This window comes from Limulus polyphemus, unplaced genomic scaffold (genome assembly GCF_000517525.1).
Source record: "Limulus polyphemus unplaced genomic scaffold, Limulus_polyphemus-2.1.2 Scaffold2557, whole genome shotgun sequence".
Classification (NCBI taxonomy): domain Eukaryota; kingdom Metazoa; phylum Arthropoda; class Merostomata; order Xiphosura; family Limulidae; genus Limulus; species Limulus polyphemus.
Window position 1 is genome coordinate 20466 of NW_013668167.1, and position 21513 is coordinate 41978.

The 21513-nt window shown below is 31.7% G+C and overlaps 1 protein-coding gene across 1 annotated transcript in view; it reads left to right on the forward strand.

The window, feature by feature from the left end:
* The window catches only part of LOC106467291 (endoplasmic reticulum resident protein 44-like), a 68267-nt gene that overhangs the window by 8849 nt on the left and 37905 nt on the right, over nt 1-21513 (forward strand). Inside the window, exons 2-7 of the mRNA XM_013927627.2 lie at nt 2933-3002; nt 4950-5059; nt 5239-5284; nt 5630-5814; nt 6448-6563; nt 17994-18057. Of these exons, the coding sequence (XP_013783081.1) occupies nt 2933-3002; nt 4950-5059; nt 5239-5284; nt 5630-5814; nt 6448-6563; nt 17994-18057 (591 nt within the window). The remainder of the gene's footprint in view (nt 1-2932; nt 3003-4949; nt 5060-5238; nt 5285-5629; nt 5815-6447; nt 6564-17993; nt 18058-21513) is intronic.

Consider the following 21513-nt stretch of genomic DNA (forward strand, 5'->3'; position numbering starts at 1 on the left):
ATCTTTAAAGTTACAGATTCCCCTATGCTTGAATGAAAATAACCAGCCATGTGGATAGTGCTAGTTGACATGGATAAATATCATGTAACCTGTGAAATAAGGAATGTTGAATTTAAACAGTCTGATAGATAATATTAGCATGATCAGTAGGAGAGAGCAGACTTAATCTCATTACAAGTGATGGTCCATCATCCAAAGCAAGTACACATACTGCATTTTAGTTACATTATAATGAAGACTGAGCTTTTGTATTTTACATTGTGTCTAGTCTCTCTGTTTTATTCTCATGAACTCAGATATTCAGAGAAACACAATATTATCATAATAAATATCTGGCTGAATCTCCTATTATTCTGTGTACATGTCCCATCACTAAAGGAAGCCAGTTTGACCTGAATACACTGCAAGTCAATACACAGTGGACAGTTACTGGAGAATTGGAGAGTTACTAAAGCTACTATTTTAAAAGGGAATATAAACATTTCCCCTGGAAATTTTAGACCAGTTAGTCTGACTTCTGTAGCTAAGGGGTGGGGTGTAAATTCGATAAAAGCAGAAATGTAAAATCATGTACTAAATATGTTATAAATGATTATGGAAAGACTGTTGTCAAACACTACCTTTTGGTAAGGTACCACTTAGAAGAAAAGCCACATCACGGAGTGTTAGTGAAAAATTAATTAATTGGATTATAGAATGACTGAATGAGAGAAAACAAAATGTGTTATTAATGGAGTCTAGTTACTAGTGGTTTGTCATTTGCTTACTTCTATTTAAGTGTGTACATTTATGGGACAACAAGGAGCTTACTGGTCTATCAAGGCTGTCCACTCCAAATTAAATCAACCAAAAACAATATGCTTAAATGCTGTCCTGATCATTTAACTACTGATCATGCCTTCCCTTAACTTCATCCACCACATTAAGCAACTCATTCTAATAGCCAAATATCATGTTAGAAAAGTAAAAACTATCTAAACTAGAGGTGACTCCTACCCTGTCAAAATGTATATTTGTTTTCTCTTGTTTTTCCACTCTCATCATTAAATATGAAAAAAGATGATGCATTGATACTGTCAATTCTATCAATAATCTTGGACACCTCAGTCAGATTCCTCTAACTTTTTGATTTTTCAAGAGAAAATAACTTCTGAGATCTTAACTTGTCCTTGTATAACAACCTTTCCACCCCAGGTATCATCCCAGTAGTTTTTTGAAACCTTTCCTACAATTCAATGTTTTTCTTAAGGTAAGGAGCTTAAGAATGAACACAGTAATTCAAATTAGAACTAACTAGTGATCCATACAATTAAATTATCACCTGTTTACACATGTATTCAATATTTTTGTAAATATGACCCAAAATCCTACCACTAATAAAAACATGCTACTCAGATGGCTTAAGAGATAAGTCAGCCAAAACACCAAGATTCTTCCATAACACTATGAAGATGATTCCAATCAAAATTACCTTGCATTTATTATAATTAAAAGCCATCTGCCAGTTATTTGCCCAGCTTACCAAATGATCCAAGTATTTTTTTAAAGCAACAGCAACATCCTCACAGTCAGCAATACCCAAGACCTTAATATCATCAGCAAATTTAAGCAATTTATTGACCATACCTTTTATTCTATAAGTTTACTATTGCTTTCTTTAAAAAAATTTGAGTATTAAAAACATTTAATGCACAATAATTTTTAGGCTTACAACTATCTGTAAGTATTCATTTTACTCTTTTCCCCATTTCTCTCTCTCTCTCTCTATATATATATATATAAATTAAACACACACACATGTTATATATATGTACATTTTCAGTATCTGACCTGGTTTTTTTTTAATTACATATAAATCAGGCTTCTTAAAATTATATTTATTTATTGGAGAAAAGTTCAGCTTGTAATTAACTCTTGTTGAAAGATCCTTAGGTTCAATTTTTTAAGGTGTTTAAATAGATGATTCATTTCAAAATAATTCATGATGCCAACTAAGCCTTCTCTTGTTTAAATCTAATTTTACTAATCTGACTTAGAATTATACTAATCACTACCTAATTTCAATATTGTCAAAGCTAGTTACATATTTATATAGCATAAGCTTCAAAATTTGTAACATTATTTTCCTTAAAAATTGAACATATTTCTATCAGTCAAAACAGAATACTAAGAATAAAGAACAAACAAATATATATATTACTGAACAACAAAATATATTTAAAATTTGCCACAAGAAATTATACACGTATGTAAGTTACAATGACATACTGCTGCACAAAAGTGTATTTATGTATCCATATATTTGTGCACATTCCATGCAGATTATCAAGTTCTGAAATGGAATTGAAATTTCTGTAATGGAAATGTTAAATTAGGTTAATTTAATCATTTAACCTTCAAATTACTGATTTGCTTACTTACCACCCATTGCGTTGAGTAATCTTATGTTTTTGTCAGTTGCAACACATGATGTAAAGAACTGAACAAAAATAAAGGGTGGAAATGCAATTTTTCTATGTAAAGTACATTGAAAACCCAACAGTTATTAACCCATTGACTGCTGATTCGCCATATAGGGTACAGTCTGTCTTTAACAGTTGAGTGCAATTGTGCTATATGCAGTGTATGGCTTGCAAAATTTCTATGTGCGTTTAGAGCAGCCATAGTCAATGGGTCAGTGAGACTACTTGCAATAACAATGACATTTTTGTTTAAAATGTTTTTTGTCTTTGTTTTTCTATCAAAAGTTTAAAAAATAAAAGTAAACTCCATCAATAATTCTATGGTTAAGAAGACTACAAAAATGAAAAGTAAATAATTATAGCTTAGTTACTTAGTACTGCAGTATATTTTCTTGTGTTTAAACATGTTTAAGAAGAAGTAATGTATATAATTAACATTTCTAATACGTATTTCAATTCTTATTTTTCAGTTTTCTATATTCAACAGTATCAGTGGTGAGGCAGTTCAGTTAACATCACACAACTTCGACAGATATGTTTGTGAGTAGTGGATTAATATAAGCAAAATTATAATGGTAAATGTATGACAGAGTAAGAATACATTCAAATATTACTTTTAACATGGAGAGAAGGATCAATATTGTTATTGAACTTATGTGTGATGCTACATTACCAATATTAACTGTACAAGTTGTAATTAATTCAGTGAAGAAGAACATATAAGATTGCATTGAGAGTTGTACATCTTTTAATATGCTGTTTTATTTATTATGATTATCTTGTCCCATAACATGCATAACTAGGTCATAGACAATAGCTTCAACTAATTCAGTTACAACACAGTTGATTAATCCTGGGAACTGTTTATTGACACATTAAGATGAGTTACACAAAACAATTTCATAAATATTGGACAAGTGACATTCACATGCTGATCAGTGAATCCAATCAGGTAGCAGTAGATTAAAACCTATGCAACAGTAACAAAAAACTACTAATTCCCCACCAAACTTGGCAATTAAGTATTTATATACTGCAACTCAGCATACATCAGCATTGTGTCTACAATTAATAACATAACATTTTCTCACAAGCCAGTCAACAACAAATACCTTGTAGAAAGAATGTGGCTGTTTAGTTGCATCATATACATTAGACAAGATGATACCACAAAATATAAGTAGGAAACTTGTAAGTTATTATTAATAGAAGTTACATATGTGCATAATGTAATAAGTGTGTAATGATATGATGGTATATGTAATGATTATGTGTCAACAGATGCCTACATCTGAAGGAAGAAATAATGATAACCTAATTTCTCAGAATATACATAAATCATTTCCCATGTTACAGTCTACAGTTAGTTATATATATCTATGTCTGTTTCAGAAATTACAACTTGTAGCTTAATATAAGTTATCAAAATGTTAATAAAAACATATAAGTTGTGGTCTTTCTTTTTATTAATATGCAATATTAAAGTGCAATTATATGATGTTATTTTTTGTAGATTTTCCATTTTTTTATCTTTTACATGCATCTTTAATGATACAATTATCTTAACTTAAAACAGCAGAAATGTTAACAATATTTGTATTTTCAATTTTATCTTCATAAAGATTAGTTAACATTTCTTATAACTATTATCACACTTAAAACTTTTATATACTGTACAAACCTCTTTGGCATAAACTAAACCTGACACTAAAAATAATAGGTTATGATTGGCTAGTTCTCAAGACTAATTCATATAGAACATCCGTGCCTATATATTTCATTACACTCATTAAACATGACCCTTTATTCTCCTGAAGAAGAATAGTGAACTAATCGAAAGTTCTCAAGTTTTGGGTTATGTTTGAAAACTGTTAAAACTTTTATATGTGATCCTGTGTGCTAACTTCTTAATCAGTTTGGTAAAATCATCTACTGACTTTTATCTCTTTATTTTATTAATATGAGGGGAAAAAATATTTGTTACCCATAATTATAAATTACAAGTATGCCTGTGAATAGTTTGATAAGTTTTTTGTTCTTTTTAGACAATGTTTTATTGATATCAATAAATGAATTACATGTTGATTGTGTTTTACAGTTATAAATTGATAATAGTATAAACAAAACAAGTAACTAAATGCTGTGAATGTATTGTGTATTTAATAAGAAAGTTGGTTATCGCTTACAATACATCTGTACGTATACAAGCATGTTAGTCATATGCTGGTTGATAAAAATATATATAGAAATAATGTATGAAATAAAATATACTGTAAAATCAAACTGACTTCTGTTTTCATGTCATATGAATTCTACTTGATATATATCTATATAGTTTTTATTTTATGAATTGATTCATGAACTAAAAATGAAAGCTAATGCATGTGATTATACAGTAATTATATATACTATATAATTGTTTTTCTCTATGTGTGAAACTGAATGTATAATCACTTAAATCTTATTTTACTTTTTTGTGTGTTACAGTAAGCCATGAATTAGTATATCTTAATTTTTATGCTGATTGGTGCAAGTTCAGCCAGATCTTAGCGCCAATTTTCAATGAGGCTGCAGACCGTATAACAAAAGAAGTTCAAGTAAGTTTGTAAAACTTGTTTCCATGTTTGGAGGATTATTTTTATTTAACTATGTTTTAAAGTTACAAAGAATATGCAATCTTCAAATAATAATATCTGTCTGAAGGTTTCTTAGCATTTCCTAAAAATGTATTTAATGATAGCAGCAGCTCTAACAAATGAAATATCTCTGTTTTCAGGAACCTGGTAAAATTCTTTTTGGAAAGGTAGACTGTGATACAGAAAGTGAGTATTAATTCTAACAATAAAAAAAGTGATAATTTTATTTTCATATATTTTTGTGCATGTTTTAATGAATATTTATTCCATATGTCACATGTGATTTAGACCTCATCATTACAATTTCACATGATAACTTGTTCCATCTTCCTTTCTGATTCTTTTGTATTGGTTGTAATTATAGAGTCAGTTTAGCTCTATATGTGGAAGTTAGAAGGATTAAAGTCTTCTATTGAAAAAAATATGTCATCAGTGCATATTTAAGATTATAGTACATTTAATATTTACATTGACTCATTTTGTAACTATTTTCTAATTGTATGTACTGACTCAAATTGTCTTTTGATAAAGCTAACATTGCAACCAGATTTCACATCACAAAATACCCAACTCTAAAACTGTTAAGGAATGGAAAACTCATGAAAAGGGAATATAGGGGTCAACGGTCAGTAGATGCCATTACAGAATTCATTCGAGACCTCTTAAAAGACCCTGTTGTTGAAATAAAGGAGCAAAGTGATTTTGATAACATTAAAGTAAGTTTTTACAATCAGCTTTTAATTCTGTATTTTGTACTCAGCCAATTTCATGATAAAAGTAATTTGAATACTTAATTTCACATAAAGTATCTGATTTGTACAGAAACATAGTTGATGAACATAAATTTCTCAAATCTTGCAATCATTTACCATTTGTTACCAGTATTGCACAGAAGGTGCTACAACAGTAATATTTACTGCTTTTAATCAAAAACTGTGTATTGAATATTAAAGTGCTTACTATGAAATAAAGTAGAAGAAATGCTGTTTCCATGGTTATTATAATATCATAATTGATAAAACTTTTATTATAATTTAGTGCTTTTTGAGAATTTTAAGCTTAGTTTCCTTAGATGTCTGCATTTTAAAACATTGCGGTCCTTCTATACATGGAATTTAGTCTTAGTTTTGAAATAGATCTAGATGTATACCTGAATTGTAGATCTAGAAATAATCTTGTTAGATTTTTTAGTTTATAAAACCTACTTTAAATTTTACAGTATAAATTTTTTTTAAGATTTCTAAAAAAAATACTAATAGTAAAATTAAATCAACAGAACTAATATATTTATATTGAATAACTTTGAATCTCACATTGAATAAACCAATGAAAAAAATGTCTTTTAATAGGAAAGTACAGGGGCAGGGATATTGTATCTCTCTAGTAGAGCTCATCGTCAATATGAAGTGTTTAGAAAAGTGGCCATGGACCTTCGAGATGATTGCCAGTTTTTTGTTGTAACAGGGTATGTTAAAACTAGAGATACTGGTAAAATATGAGAAATTACATTTTAAGTAAAGGATCTTCATCAAATTTGATCATAGACATTGATAGGCTTAAGTATTAACCCTTGTTTAACAGGGTATAAAATTATGTGGAAATTAACAGGTCTAACAAGAAAGTTAGGATATATCACAGAAAGGTAAGCATATCTTTATGTTATCCAGTAGGAAAAGCAAGAAAATATTGAATTTTGTGGTTGTAAGTTCTTTTGGGCTGTTTTTATTCTTACACATTACTCAGATAATAAGAGACTAAAAAAATGCATATTTGAAATTTATTTTATAGGTAGCTGGGCCAGCTTATCACAAAGTTGGCTGTTTTACTTGTATACAAAATATGTACCATGCTGCAATTTTAAGCCTAATCATCAGTATGAATGATATACTTTCATTGACAGAAACCTGTATGTTATCACACTCACACACAATTATTTCTTGTTAACTGACTATAAAGGTAACATAAACAAGAGAATGAAATATTGTTAATTTAATAAGGGAAAGAGGGTTTGTCAAAAAAAATACAGAAACAAGTTGAATCAAAATGCAAAGACTATATTTTCAAGCCTACAACTACAGACTCTATAAAATGTAAACAAACTGGGCTGGAAATAGTGTATACATTATTTTCTAACGCTACAAATCTCTAATCTCTATTTTGACTTCTTGTCTACAGTGCTTATCAATTTAGTTTTTTTTTTGCTATCTGCCCATCAATGAAAGTTAAACTTACTTTTTTTTGTGATGATGGTACTAGCATATTACGTAATCTTTATCTATTTAAAGCATATACATGATATAACAAAGCAATATAACTTATAATTTAACTGGCTTTCTATATAAGTATAAAATAATTCCCTTAGCTACTCAATCTGAACTGGGTGATAGCAACTTTGAATCTGATCGAGAAAGAAGTAAAAATTTGTACTGAGAACAGAGTAGCTTTATAGTTCATTCAGTAAATTAAAACTTTGTATTTCTGAGATGATACTTGCCTCTGTACATAGTTTAACTATCTTTCTTGCCTGTTTGCCAGAGATTTATATGCTATCAGTCTTAAGACAACTCCCACCTCATTTCACATGATTTTGCTGATATGTGATGATGTCATTGTGTGACAAAAGCTCTCCACCAATAGGACGGTGACAAACTTCCTTGTGTAATAACTTCCCTCCTCTGCACTTGCACTCATGGTAATCTCTTTCTTCTCCTCAACATTGTATTGAACAGACATATTCAAATTTCTCTTCTGCATTTGCATTGTTAATGAAACTTGATTTTTGTTTTTTATGGCTTTTGTTTCAAAAACTTTATTTATTTTTCTGAATTCTCAAATGATGGTGATTTATAATTATTCCTGAATGAGTGACACTGATCACAATTAGGCCTTATTTCTACTATGGCTTTTGGAAGCTTGTTAACTGTGAGGGTCATTGCAGCCATTGCTCAGTATGTTGTGGATTACCATATGCTTACTAGGCCTTCTACTCCCTTTCTGTTAGCCAAATTGCTTTCTACTCAGTTGGAAATGATCTATTGAAATACAACTTTCACCTGATTTGTTTTGGGTAGTACCTTACAATGTGTGAAACCTTTCTAACTCTTTGGTTTTCATTCTCATGCATGTTCCTTTCCCTATTTTTTATATGTGTTCTTTATTATTTTCTTACTTCATGATTCTTGGAGTTTACCGTATCTTTTCTCCTTGCTTGTTATTAGGATTTATGCTGCTTCCTTTCTCTAACAGCTTCTTTCTCATGTCCAAATGCCTCACCTCCCTCATGTTCATGACTCTTTTTTTTACCTGAGTTTCATACAGTCTTCCTTTTCTCATTCCCTATCATTGGTATCTGTTTGGCCAGTTTGAAGGATTAAGCTCCTAACCTCCTATATCACTTTCTGGCTTCACATTTTAGTGTTTTTATATTTTTCTCTCTACCCTTTTGTATTCTCTTTCCTAACTCTGCCTTTTACTTGAGGCAATTCTTCGTGCTTCAGATATGCTTCTCTAAACATTAATTCCCTTCTTTGTTTGGCCTGTTTCACTTCTTATGCTCTATACCTTCGTACCTTATTCCCCTGTTATTGGGCCTTGTTGGGTCAGGTTATGTTCCCTTTTAACTATTCTTCTTATGTATTTGTTATTCAGCTGGCTCTCTTTTTTTTGTCCAGATATCTTTAGTGGAGCTCCTTTCTCCCTGATGTTATACAGCTTCTGTCTTCTTTATTTTCTTGGGTTATTTCCTCTGTCTCAACTTTGCCATTTCTTCCTATTCCTCTTCTAGATCAGTCTACTCCTAATCTTCCCATTCAGGATTCCAGGTCTTCCTCTTTTTCTTCTCTTCCCTCTGCCAGAAGTATATATAGTTTGTCACTCTTCTTGTCAGTGACTTCCATACTCTCACAATTCTGTGTATACCCATCTCCTCTCCTGCTGTTGATCTCATTTTCTGTTTACAGTCATTTTTCATTTCTCCTCCTTGGTCTCTTTCCTCACTCCTATTCTCTTCACTTCTCTTCTCATTTTCTTTTTTACCTCCCTCTGATGCTATCTGTCGTCATTTTCACCCAATTTAGAATTGGCTATGGTTGATGTGTCTGACCTTCCTACATGTCACTTTCAACCTGTCATCCATTTGTTTTCTATGTTCCATTCATCTTTTCTGTGTTATCCAATTACTTGCTCTTCTCTTCAACTTAGTCTTGGCCCATTTGTATTCAATGGTATTGTGATGGCTTTTGTTTTGCCATTTTCATGGTCTGGGGCTGATGTTCCTTTTCTTAAATTGTTTACTTCTGTTTGTAAATTATTGTATGTTTTCTCCCACCTCCCTTCCTTTACAGTGGCTACTGACATTTGGATGCTGAACAAGCATTCACTCTACATCAGCATGTTCAACCTTCTTGCTGTTCATTGGGCATGTTCTACTCATTATATTCCTTGATGGTTTATTACATCAACCAGGGGCTTTTGCTTTTGAGCATTAGACATTCACATCAGGTAGATCTTCTTGCCTGTCATTTGCTGGGATCTTACATCTTGGTGGTGGGATGCCTCTATTGGCCAGTTTGCTTTCTATCAGCAGAGTGGTCTCAACACCCCCAGGTTTTTTGTAGGGTTTGTTCTTGATTGAATACACCCCTCATGGATGAATTTGCCACCTTTCTCAACTCTGTGTTTCCTTTTTACTTGTCCACATTCTTCATCCTTCAGATCTGGCTATTGATTTTCTAAGCCAGATCTGGTCTCATCTCTTTCTATATGCATATTTCCCTATTTGTTTCCTCCCTCTGATTATTGACTTTACACATTTATCTCCTTCTTGGGCCTTATTGTTGGTGTCTCTTTTCTGTTTGACATTCCAACCCCTCCTTCTTCACCCAGTGTCTCCTCTCTCTCTCTTGCTTCACCCTCATGCATCACTTCTTCATCAAGTGATATCTTCAATCCTCACACATGTAATTTGCTCAACTTGTCACCCATTGTGCCAGACTTTCTGATTGTGTGGCATTCTTCTTGTCACATTCTGGTTGCCCTTCCACTGTCTCACTGACTGTGATGGTTCTTTTGTCATTGGTCCTTCTGCCATTCCATTCCTCCTGGCTGTTATATTGTGAACCACCTTTCTGTCTTTTTTTTACCTGACTGTTTAACAATGACTTATCAATCTCTGCCTTTCTAGTTGTTGAGAGGTCTTATCCATGGCATTTCACTTTTCCTGGTACCACAAGGTGGGTTTTTCCTCTGTCCTCTTCACTCTGTTTTGCTCCTTTCCCAATTTTCATGCCTGACTGAAACCTTAATGAAGTTTTGCATGATGTCACTCATGTTCCGTTCGAGCCATTGACTTCTTGCTCTTTTTACTGTATTTTACTCCTGACTTGTTTTCTTCTTCTCACCTGTGTTTACCTTTGGATGTTTATCTTACAGAAGCTTCTCACACCCTCTTCTATTACACTTACATATTCCTCTCCCCAAGTAGATATTTCCTTCTTCAGACTTCGACTGGTCTCGAGTGTAACAATATTTCTCTCCTGTTTCTCACCTGTTAGATCATTTGGATCAGGATTGGCTCCTGTATCCTGTGTGAGCTGTTCAGTGTGCCTTATAATGGATGTTGTATCCTTTTTGGGGTTCCCCTTTACCTGTCCCTACCCTGGGATTCCTCTTTTTCCAAGGTCCTCTCTCTCCTTCTACCCTTACTGGATGGGTCTGTTGACTCTTCCAGTCCAAACTGCATATCATTGGTGCCATCCTCCTGCAGCTGCAGTACATCCTGTAAAGTTTGATGGTAGAGTTGAGGCAAACACCTGTTATATGAATCCATATTGCATCACTGATGTGCCCTCATCCTGCAGCTGAATTCTGTCCCATAGACTCTGATGGTAGGGTTGAAATGTGCATATGTAGAATATCAATCTTTACTACATAACAGATGTGCCCTTCTCTCACAGCTAGAGTATCTTATAGAGTTGAGGTGAGCACACAAGATATGGTCTGAATGTGCCCCAACCATACTATGCATATTGACTATTTGACTGCTTTTGTGCAAATGCTCGAATGGTCACGTTCTCATTTCACCTGGCCCTGTAACACATGGGGCTCAGTTGCCTCTTTCCTTTTTCCTTTTTGGGCAAAGAATATACCTTGACTGAGACTAGATGCATTCTCCCATGGGTGTGCCTCTATGGAGCTCCTACTATTGGGTGTCATACTCCATAAGCTTTCTTCGGGTGCTTTCTAAAGGGCACCCATCTAAAATTTGCCCCATCCCCCTTATCATTTCAATGTGAGATTCTAGCCAAACTATGTGTGGAGGTAAGTTATCTCAGAAATTATGTTTTTTACCTGTAAATGTATTTTTGATAAATACGTTTACACACCTTCTCCACACTTTTGGTACACTTTTATTTTGCCTCATCAAAGAATGATGATACCATGAGTGCAAGTGCATAGGGAGAGTTACTGCACATGTAAGTGTATTGCCCTTCTATCAGTGAATGGTTTTTATTGCATGATGATTTCATTATGCACCAGTGCAATTCATGTGAAATGAGGTGGGAGTTGCCTTAAGGTTAGTGGCATGCAAATCTCTGGCAGGCATGCAAGAAAGGTGGCTAAACTGTATGCAAAAGCATCTATTATAAATATATTTTCAGGTAAGGAAATGTTAATTTCTATTGGTTACACGTGATGTAATAGATAATTTCAAAAAGAATTATTGGCAATTTATGAAAGAAAAGATTTGACATGTGGGTCTCACTTTCTAGTTTATGTCTCCTTAGTAATATCTACACTATACTGAGTAAGTTATGTTAAACTTGGGACATCAGAGAGAGGTGATGAAAAAATAGAGGATAGACAAGATGGCGTGAACAAATGTCATGATTCTCATATAAGGGAAGACTGAGGATTTATATAAATATTTTCTTTTAAAATTTAAAATTAAAACTTGTATAATATTAAGATTTATTTATTAACTATATTTTCAGAGCTCATTTTCAAGTTATCATAGGTTGTTCAGAAGGCTGTATTGGTTGTCTGAAAAAAAAAATACATAGGCCCTCAAAAAAAAGATCCAGTTATGAGAGTATTGATGTACAAAGACCCAAACAAACACCCAGTTGTAATGTTTTTATATTTTGATTATTTCCAAAAAATATAATTAATGTTTAGTTGGCAATTCTGCATCTTCATTCCACTGGATATGCCTTCTGCTCTGCATCCATAAGGTTCCTGGAAGGAACATCTCGCCCTCTCTAAAGACTGATGCTACAGATTTACAGCACTGGTGGGGTCAGATTCTCCCCTGCAGTCATAATGAATGGTACCTCCTCACTTCTCTGTCCAGGTCCTAACAAATGTAATATGTCTAATTTTTTACACCTTATTTTCTGGGAAGTTTTGTTACATTGGAAAAAATAAGAAGGACCTGGTCTGCTTTGAAGTACAGGCTCAACAAGAGCTCTGACCACATCCATTCTGAAGGCCTTCCGGGATAATGCTGGCTGGTTGGTCTGTTGTTTGTACAAAATGTGAGCATTTACAATTGTCAAGTCCAAAATTCGAAAAAAACTGTTTTTTATACCATTTTATTGTCCTTCGTGTGGTAGAGTAGTAAGTGTTGGTCATTTAGGTCCACTCCTCCCATAAACTTATTATAGTCCACAATTAACTGAGGTTTTGTAACCACAGTATCTCTCACTCTTCTTGTCACAGTTGTCATAGTACTAGAGTGTAAAGTTGAAAGTGCATAAATGTCTCGTTTGTCAGTCCACTTTACAGCTGTCAGAGTTCCACATTTAAAAAAATATGCTTCCCCTTTCTGTATGTTTGTAGAAACTAGTTGCTGTGAGAAATACAGTCTGTCTTTCCTGCATGTCCCATAATATGTCAAATAATCGAGGGGAAGTGTAAAAGTTGTCCATGAAAACCCAGTGCCCTAATCTGTTGTACTTATCCATCAGTTCCATCACAACACTGTCTGCTAAACTTTTATCTGCCATTTGTCCCTCTTTGCCTGTGTAGATTTTAAATTTCAGACAGTATCCACTCACAGCTTCTGCCAGGACCCATAACTTGATACCCCACTTGACAGGTTTCTTGGGCATGTACTGAAGGCAACCAATTTGACATTTTGTGCCCAATTCGTCAATGGTTAGTTCCTTGTTAGGAGAGTAGTGTAAAGCAAAATATTTTAGTAGACAGTCTATGACAGGTCTAGCCTTAAAACGTTTTTTAGGATCAGTTCTAAGAAGAGCATTAGTGTTGTTATTGAAGTGTAAGTTAGTATGGATTGCTAAAAACCTGTCTCTAGAGAAGATGTTAGTAAACCATGGATTATGGAAAGGAATATAAGTAGACCAATAGTCAGAAAAAAGAGAGGGCTTGAGTCCCATGGCTATTGTTACTCTAATATATACCAAAATGTCTTCATGGGTAACATCTGTCCATCTTATGGTTTTCTTCTTTGGGGGTTCACCTTCCTGTTTTGGCTGTTTAGATTTTGCATATCAATTTGTTTCACTAACAATAACATTTAAAGTTTCAAATTAAAACAGAAGTTTAAACATATTGACAGCTGTATTAGTAAAGGTTACCCGTTGAGACACAGGTTCGTCTCTACTGAATGGAAGTACATGGGTAGGTTCTTCTTCTTCGGTGATTTGCACCCATGTCCAAGTGTCACTGCAGGTGAGAGGCCTCCTGCTGGGAAGAACCAGTCCTTGTAGATATTGTAGCTCTACCCCTTCCTTTACCCATCTTTGTCCTGCCTCTTCTCTGTGGTGGTGGTGCAGGTTACCTTGATGTACCTGGCCTGGGTGATTCCACATCCTCGTCTGATGAAGATCTTTCACCAACTATTTCCTGATCTGTCCATAAGACAGAATCAAGAAGAGCTGGCTCTAGATTTGGTTACCATCTGGTTTTATAGATAGATTCTGTCAGAGGCATTGACACATTAGCTGAAACTTCATCAATGTCAGACTCCTCTGACAGAATGCCTTCTTCATCAGACACATTTAGAAGAAACTGTATCTCTTCTTCACTGAGTTTTTCTTTTTCCTCAACTCTTTTGCTTTATTTTTTTAATGTGTCCATTTCTAGAAGAAAAAACAACATTAAATGTATATTACATGTATCTCCTGTTGTGTATTATTGCATATATATATACACACACATAGTGTATTCTCTGATGTGTATATTTGTTTTACATGTGTATATATGTAATCTGTTAATATGATGTGTATCACAGATATCAGAAGGAGTACATGATGTGCTAATATACAGAAACAACTACACTGGATTTTATCAACTAATATATATTGAAATTACTGAACAGATGTATATGTACTAAAATTATGATTACTTACTTTGAAGTAACCACCAAAAGCATTTTGCACACTCTGATCACCAGTTTGAAGAATGCAAAATACTTGTTAAAGAAGACTTTTGAAACCAAAACTAAAACAGTGTAGTAGATGGTAGTGGAACCTGAGTTTCTATTGGTTGGCAAATAAGTGTTGTAAAAGTGAGAGAGGATAGCATCATTTATAATAATGTGCCCAAATAACACCTTCATATACTTATGCTGCAAAATTCCACACACATCAAATGGGTGACCATAGTACTGAAACACCTGCTATGTAATTGGATAAGCCCAACTCTGAACCATATAATAAATGTTTTTACACATTCTAATTGCAATTTTATTATCTTTCTAATTTTTATTAAACATTATCTATAGTGTGAGACCTGGTCATTAGTTTGATAACATTATATCAACAACTCTATCCATATTGATAAGAGATGTTGGTGTCCTTATCACAGAACATAAAGAATGAATTGGTGATACAGCAGTATTTTTATGATTTATCTTTTGAGAAATATAATTGTTTAATCAAACTCAGTCTGAAAGTTAGTCATTTATAATCACCCTTTGCTTAAATAAGGCAAGTCAATTAACTATCCATTTGAGAACATTATGTCTAAAAATAAACTTTATGATTCATCTTGTCAAAAGCCTTCTGAAAGTTGAAGTCACAATTAAAGGTATGAAAATGTTTAAAAAAATTTCATGATGTCTTTCCATTATGTATTACCACTACCAGTAAGTACAGGCAGATACCAAGTAACATTACATCAAGCTTATTATGGTGGTGAAAAGCATAACTGCACTAACAAGTTGTCTGACTCTAAAACAACACGAACTTATGAGTGTGTTCTTTAAATGTTGAATACAGACTCAAAGACTTTTTAAAGTTGATTCATAAATATGCAAATGAAAGTTGTATTGGCTTTATATCAATGATATCAAAACATTTTTAAAACTTATTAGCCAGCTAAATTTTCTACTAGCTAGCTATCTTTTAGTCATATTGTATGCATGTTTACATAATGCACTGCAAGAGTAAGCAGCAGTGACATTTGTCCTTTAAGTTAAAAGTGATGAACTATTAGCTGTGTGAAACTATAGAGTAACATTTTTTTCTGTTTAACTGTTTTGATTTTGCTTTATAATATAAGCCCTATCATTTCACATCAGTGACAATAAATGACATGATTCTCAAACTTGTTGCACATTATATTTTAGCAAATCATACCCCAATAAGATGAAAGACAAGAGACAGTCATTTAAAGTTGAGAAATTAAAAGTAAATTGTTGTGTTAATAAATGCCACAATTAATTTTATACAATGTTTTATTTTAATTTTAAATATTTGGTTTGTAATACAAAGAAGCTGAAAGCAACAGCCTATATGATTCAGAGTAGCTTTAATATTAATAAATAACCACTGTAGGTTTCAACATCATCAATTTGTGATAATTCAATTAAGGCAACTTATGCAATAAATTTTAAAATTAAAAATAGGATCAATGTTTATAGTCCAAGTAAAAGATGCTATTAAATGATTTCACAATAGATTAGTTCAAGCTTCCATTTTTCCAATTAAAGTTGTTGACCTCATTAATTTAACTAGAATGTGTGTGTTGAAATTTTGTTTTCAAAGTTAATGAAAAGTATTATGTGCAAAATATTGGATTAGCCATGGGTTTCCCTAAGTGACCTTTGTAAGGATAGTTTTGAATGTATTGCTCCTTTTAAACCTGATTGTTGGATTAAATTTTTTGTTGGCACTTTCTTATTTTGGTGGCATGGAGGTATTGAGTTAAAAACATTTGCTGTTTATCTAAACAATGTTAATCCTTCTAAATCTATTCAGTTTACATATAAGATTGAACAAGATAATTGGCTACCTTTTTTAGATGTACTTGCTAAAAGAAATAACAATGGAACTATTTCCACAACCATTTATTGGAAACCATACTCATTCTCTGTGCTGCCATGTGAAAGATCATGTCACTCATTTTCTCAAACACTAGCAGTTTTTCATACTTATATAGACAGAGCATTTAATATTTATTCTGATTATATTAATTTGAAAAATGAATTGAATTACAAAAATAACATTGCTATTGATATAGATTGTAATGTTTACATCACTGAATGTATAATACAAAAAAAAACATATAACTCAAGTTTTATTAAACAATGTTTATGATAATAAAATTAATCATGCAGTAATATTATCATATGTACAAGGTTTAACTAGCAAAGTCCATAGTGTATTTAGAAAACATAATTTTATTCTGATTCTTAAATCATTTGACAATACTTCTTAGTACTAAAGATAAAAAAAAAAGATATTTTAGATGAAAAAATGTACATATCAAATTAGGTGTGAATGCAACAAAAATTATCTTGGTCAAAATAAATTGAATTTGAAGTAGTCTTAATGGATATAATAAAAATATGCGTATTTCTCCTGTTGCTGAACATGTTATTGAAACAGGTCATTCAGTACAATGACATGAATACAGTGAACTTAGCACTCAAACAGAATTGAATATTAGAGAATCAATAGAAATTTTGTCTGTAAATGAATTAATTCTTTGTTAAATAGAATGCTGGTGATAATTCACAGTGTTGGAAAGAAATATTGACATCTTATGTATAATCACATCACCCACATAGATCACAGTGAGTTAAACCTTTTCTCTATAAAACTGTCTGCTTGTTTAGTAGGTTTTTCTCTTGATGATTGTAGCTTAAAGCTGCTAAAACATGTAATCTTTTAGTTTTGGCCATTGGCCAAATAAAATTTTTATTGTTCATTTTAAGCATTGATCCTATTTTTAATTCTATCATCAGTTTGTGTATGGCCACTCGATCGTATTAGACTTGCCTTATGTTTGTGCAAAACAGCAGACTACTGTTACTGGCTGGCAGCTAGTTTCCTTTTACCCAACTAGTCATTTCCATGCATGCTGGTGATGAGTCAGGAAGTCAGAATAAGTCCCTGCAACAAGAACATCCTGCTTACAGATTGTTGGATATTTGAGATATGCAGTGTTTTTATCTTGTGTGGTTAAAGAAATGCATTATGGCTAACTTGTGCATGAATGTGGTATTTCTACTCACCAAATTTTGAAGCCATGCATATGTTCATTCACATGAAGTGCTCTTATCTGTTTATGCATATACCTACATACCATCAACTTTCTTTTTTTTATTGCTTTTTTTTCCTTTTTTGGTGTTTGATACATATATATCAAATGTCATTGAGTTAAGAAGAAATTTTCTATTTCTATTTGAAATATCGAAGCCCTAGAAATTATTGTCTTAACAATTTTAATGACAGATTTTTAGATGTTTTATAGGAAAATAATGTAAAAAAAGCATGTTTTAGGAGAAAATAGATATAAAAGCATGTTTACATTTCCTACATTCCTGTTTATTGAATATAATTTCTTCAATCTCTGTGTACAAGTATGTTTAAAAGATAGTTGATATTTATCAAACAAATTGTGTTTTTATCATTTCAATATTTAGAGACCTAGCTAAAACAGGACCTAAGGATGAAGGAAGTATTATCTTCAAACCTGCTAGGTCAAAGGTTAGGAATTATTTTTTCACTATTCTTTGTATTATAATACTTTTTTACTAATTGGTAAAACAAGATGTTCTTTATGGAACATGGGTACAGGTATTTTATTTTTGATAAAAATGTTATTTATACAACATTTTAATGTCAATATAGTTTAAATCTAAAATTACTCTAAGAAAATGAAGTAAATCAATGTTCACAACTTTTTTTTTCCATTTTTCACACATATTGTATATTCTCTTTAAAATAATATTGAATGACTTTAAATTTAAGATTTACATTTATGTTGTTATAACTTTGAATAAAGCAGAAGCTACTATATCATCCCCTCCTACTGAGATTTTTTGCATCATAATGCTTTTTTTGTTTTGTTTTTTCATTACAAATGGTTTAAGTTGTGAACAAAATGTCTTTATAGTATTGTATGTGTATATTGAGAGAATTTTCTAACTTTTTGTGTAGTTTTATTTGAAATCTGTTTAAATCGTAGTGGCTCAAAGTTTTATTGGTTTTGATATTAAAATTATATCATCAGGTATATCAAATTTTTCTCTTGTTTGATTTCTTATATAGTATTGTTATTGTAAAGATAATTAAAAATTTACATGTGTAAAATAATGAATTGTTCTTTGACAATAGGATGCCACTCTTTTTGTGATTCAAGACTCACAGTTTGTGCTAAGTTTATAATAGTAATCTAGTTTTCTTTAGAAAAAGAACTTTAAAGTATTTTATTAATGGGTTCCTTTATTTTACATGACCTCGTAACCACCATGAAACCATGAAAGTATACGTACTATAACTCTGAAAGTACTTACTGTATCTTCGTGAAATTTGGCAAGCTTTTAGTAAACATTACAAGTGTTTTGTACACGAAAGATTAGATTTTTTAAATTAACTTGATTTGACCGACCACTTGACCTCTTTGTACTAGTTTAAAGTTAATAGTTTTCTTAATACTTCTAACTTTCAATATAGTGTGTACATCTTCACAAAATTTGGAAGTCTTTCATTTAACATTGTAAGTCTTTCACATTATGAAAAATCATATTTTTTTAGTGAAGTATTTTTAATAAACTAAAATAAAGATTTGTTCATGAATATATTGATTATTTGTTGTGAATAGTCCATGTGCAAAGTCATTTTCTTCATTTCAAAAATCTCAAATTTCCTTTGTTTAATCCCTAAAACCTCCTAAATACATTTCAAACGTTTTTTTTTTCGGTAAAACTATATATATTTCATATGTTACTTTCTCTATCCTAACTCAAAATGGAACCAAAAGAAAAATTGAAATTACCTTTTTTTCTTTCTAGAATGACTTAAAATTGTAACATGAAACTACATTAGTTTATCCTAAGTATCTTTATGCTCATAACAGTATACATCTATTTATAGGTAAATTTTATTGTTTTATTGCCCTCCTAATTTCCCTTTGAACCATGTCTAACTACTATCCGCACCATAATAAGCTGTAAATCACTCAGGGCACATGCAGCTCACATTACTCTGTCGAATTATATTATCCATATGCTGTTCGTATGCGTGCCTCATGAAACGTTTTTATTATAATTTATTATTATTTATTTTACCTAATCTAATCTTAACTAACCTAAAAGATCCATATATTTACATTTTAGTAACTTTTATAATTGTATATAAAGAATAAACATGAAAAACAAGAAATAAAGTACTTACCCAATCTTTTTTTCTTGCTGTTGATGGCACTTAATCCTACTTTTTTTATAATAATGCTAGTAATGCACTAAATTTTTATTTAATTAAATAATGCATCAAAGAACATAGACTAGTAACATGCAAAAAGTAGGCAATTTACCCTAACTCTTAAAAATTTTCTAGTTTTCTAACTATGCGACAAGAGGTGTTACAAATTCATTCAGGAATGAATTGTGTATTATAAATGAAATTGATGCTTGTCTGTTCAGAACACAATGTTATACAATACGTCATTTGGTAGATGAAAATTTTCACTTTCTATTGGTTGTAGGTAATATATAATTAAATGTAAGAGTGAACTGTTAACAAATCCTGTAGCAGGAAGGGTCTGATTTTCCACTTGGTAGCTCTGTAACCAAACAAAATTGAAGGCAAAAATTATGATTTGTTTGAGCAATGATGATTTTATAGTGAGTAATCTACATTTAATTTCGTAGTTATTGGAGGGGTGGTGGATAAAATAGAGGCAAAAATACCTAGAGAAAATGTCACTAGGGAAATTCAGGATTTTTTTTTAAATATTGCTTTGTAGAATTTAGGACTTGTATACTATCAAAATATGGATTATTAGCTAAGATTTTATGCTATACTAATTAGTATAACATAAACAAAGAATAGTTTAATAAAGTTTTGAATGTAAAACACTAAAACATTATGTCATGTGCAGTAAAGGATACTTGTGGTGATAGGGTTAAATAAGCATTTTGATGTGTCTTCATCTTCAGGAGTAACGTAAAAGGCTAAAGTAGATTTTTGTACTTATGCACTTGGTATTAGTTGTGATATTACGTTCTATGCTATTTTCATAACTTACTGGCCAACCTTTATAGTAGGCCATGCCATGTACCTGTATAGTGATAAGCTGTTTGATACAATTTTTTTTAAATTTATTGTTTGTACATGTTATGTTATAGCTGAATTTTCAATTTCATTTGTTGTTTAATGTTTGTTTCGTAACCTGTATTTTAAACTCTTTTTAGTTTATTCAACATAAATACTACCACATATACATTTTATTTTATAAATTTGAGTTTATCTTTGGCATTCCCCAACATTTCTTTAATCTTGTTCATAGGTTTGAAGATGGGATAAATTTTTTTGTTCTTTCTTGAAGACATTAAGTAATTGACCTGTTATTCCTGAAATATAAGGTAAACTTAGATGTTTTTTGTTTTTATTTTAGTTTTCTCATAAACAGATCTTAGTGTTGTGTTTTCAAGCAATATTTCACCATTACTGAATTTATTTAATACTCTATCTACAATATTTGGTTTAAATCCTACTTAATAACAACTCATTGCTTAAATCTTCTTGCTTAGTATGTATTTTCCAAGCTTTGTAAACATTTAGGTTTAAAATGCAGAAATTTTTTATGTTCTTGTAGTTCATGGTTCATGGATACAATTTTATGGGATAAAACTATAATTCTAGCTCAACCTCACAGTATGCCCGCTGAGAATATTAGAAATAGTAAACTTTAAGAAAGAAAAATAGTATTAAACTAAGATGAAGGTCCAGCTAGTCATTGTTTTAGTATATGACGTGACCTAAAGGTTGGCCAGTAAGTTATGCGGATTATGTAGTACATAATATCACACGACTTGTAACAAGTGTATAAATAGTTTGTAAGCTATGCCTAAAGATGACGTAGACACATGAAACATTTTCGATGATGAGGAACCCACTTTGAGACTAATGACGCTTGGAGACAGTTTGAATGGGTAATGA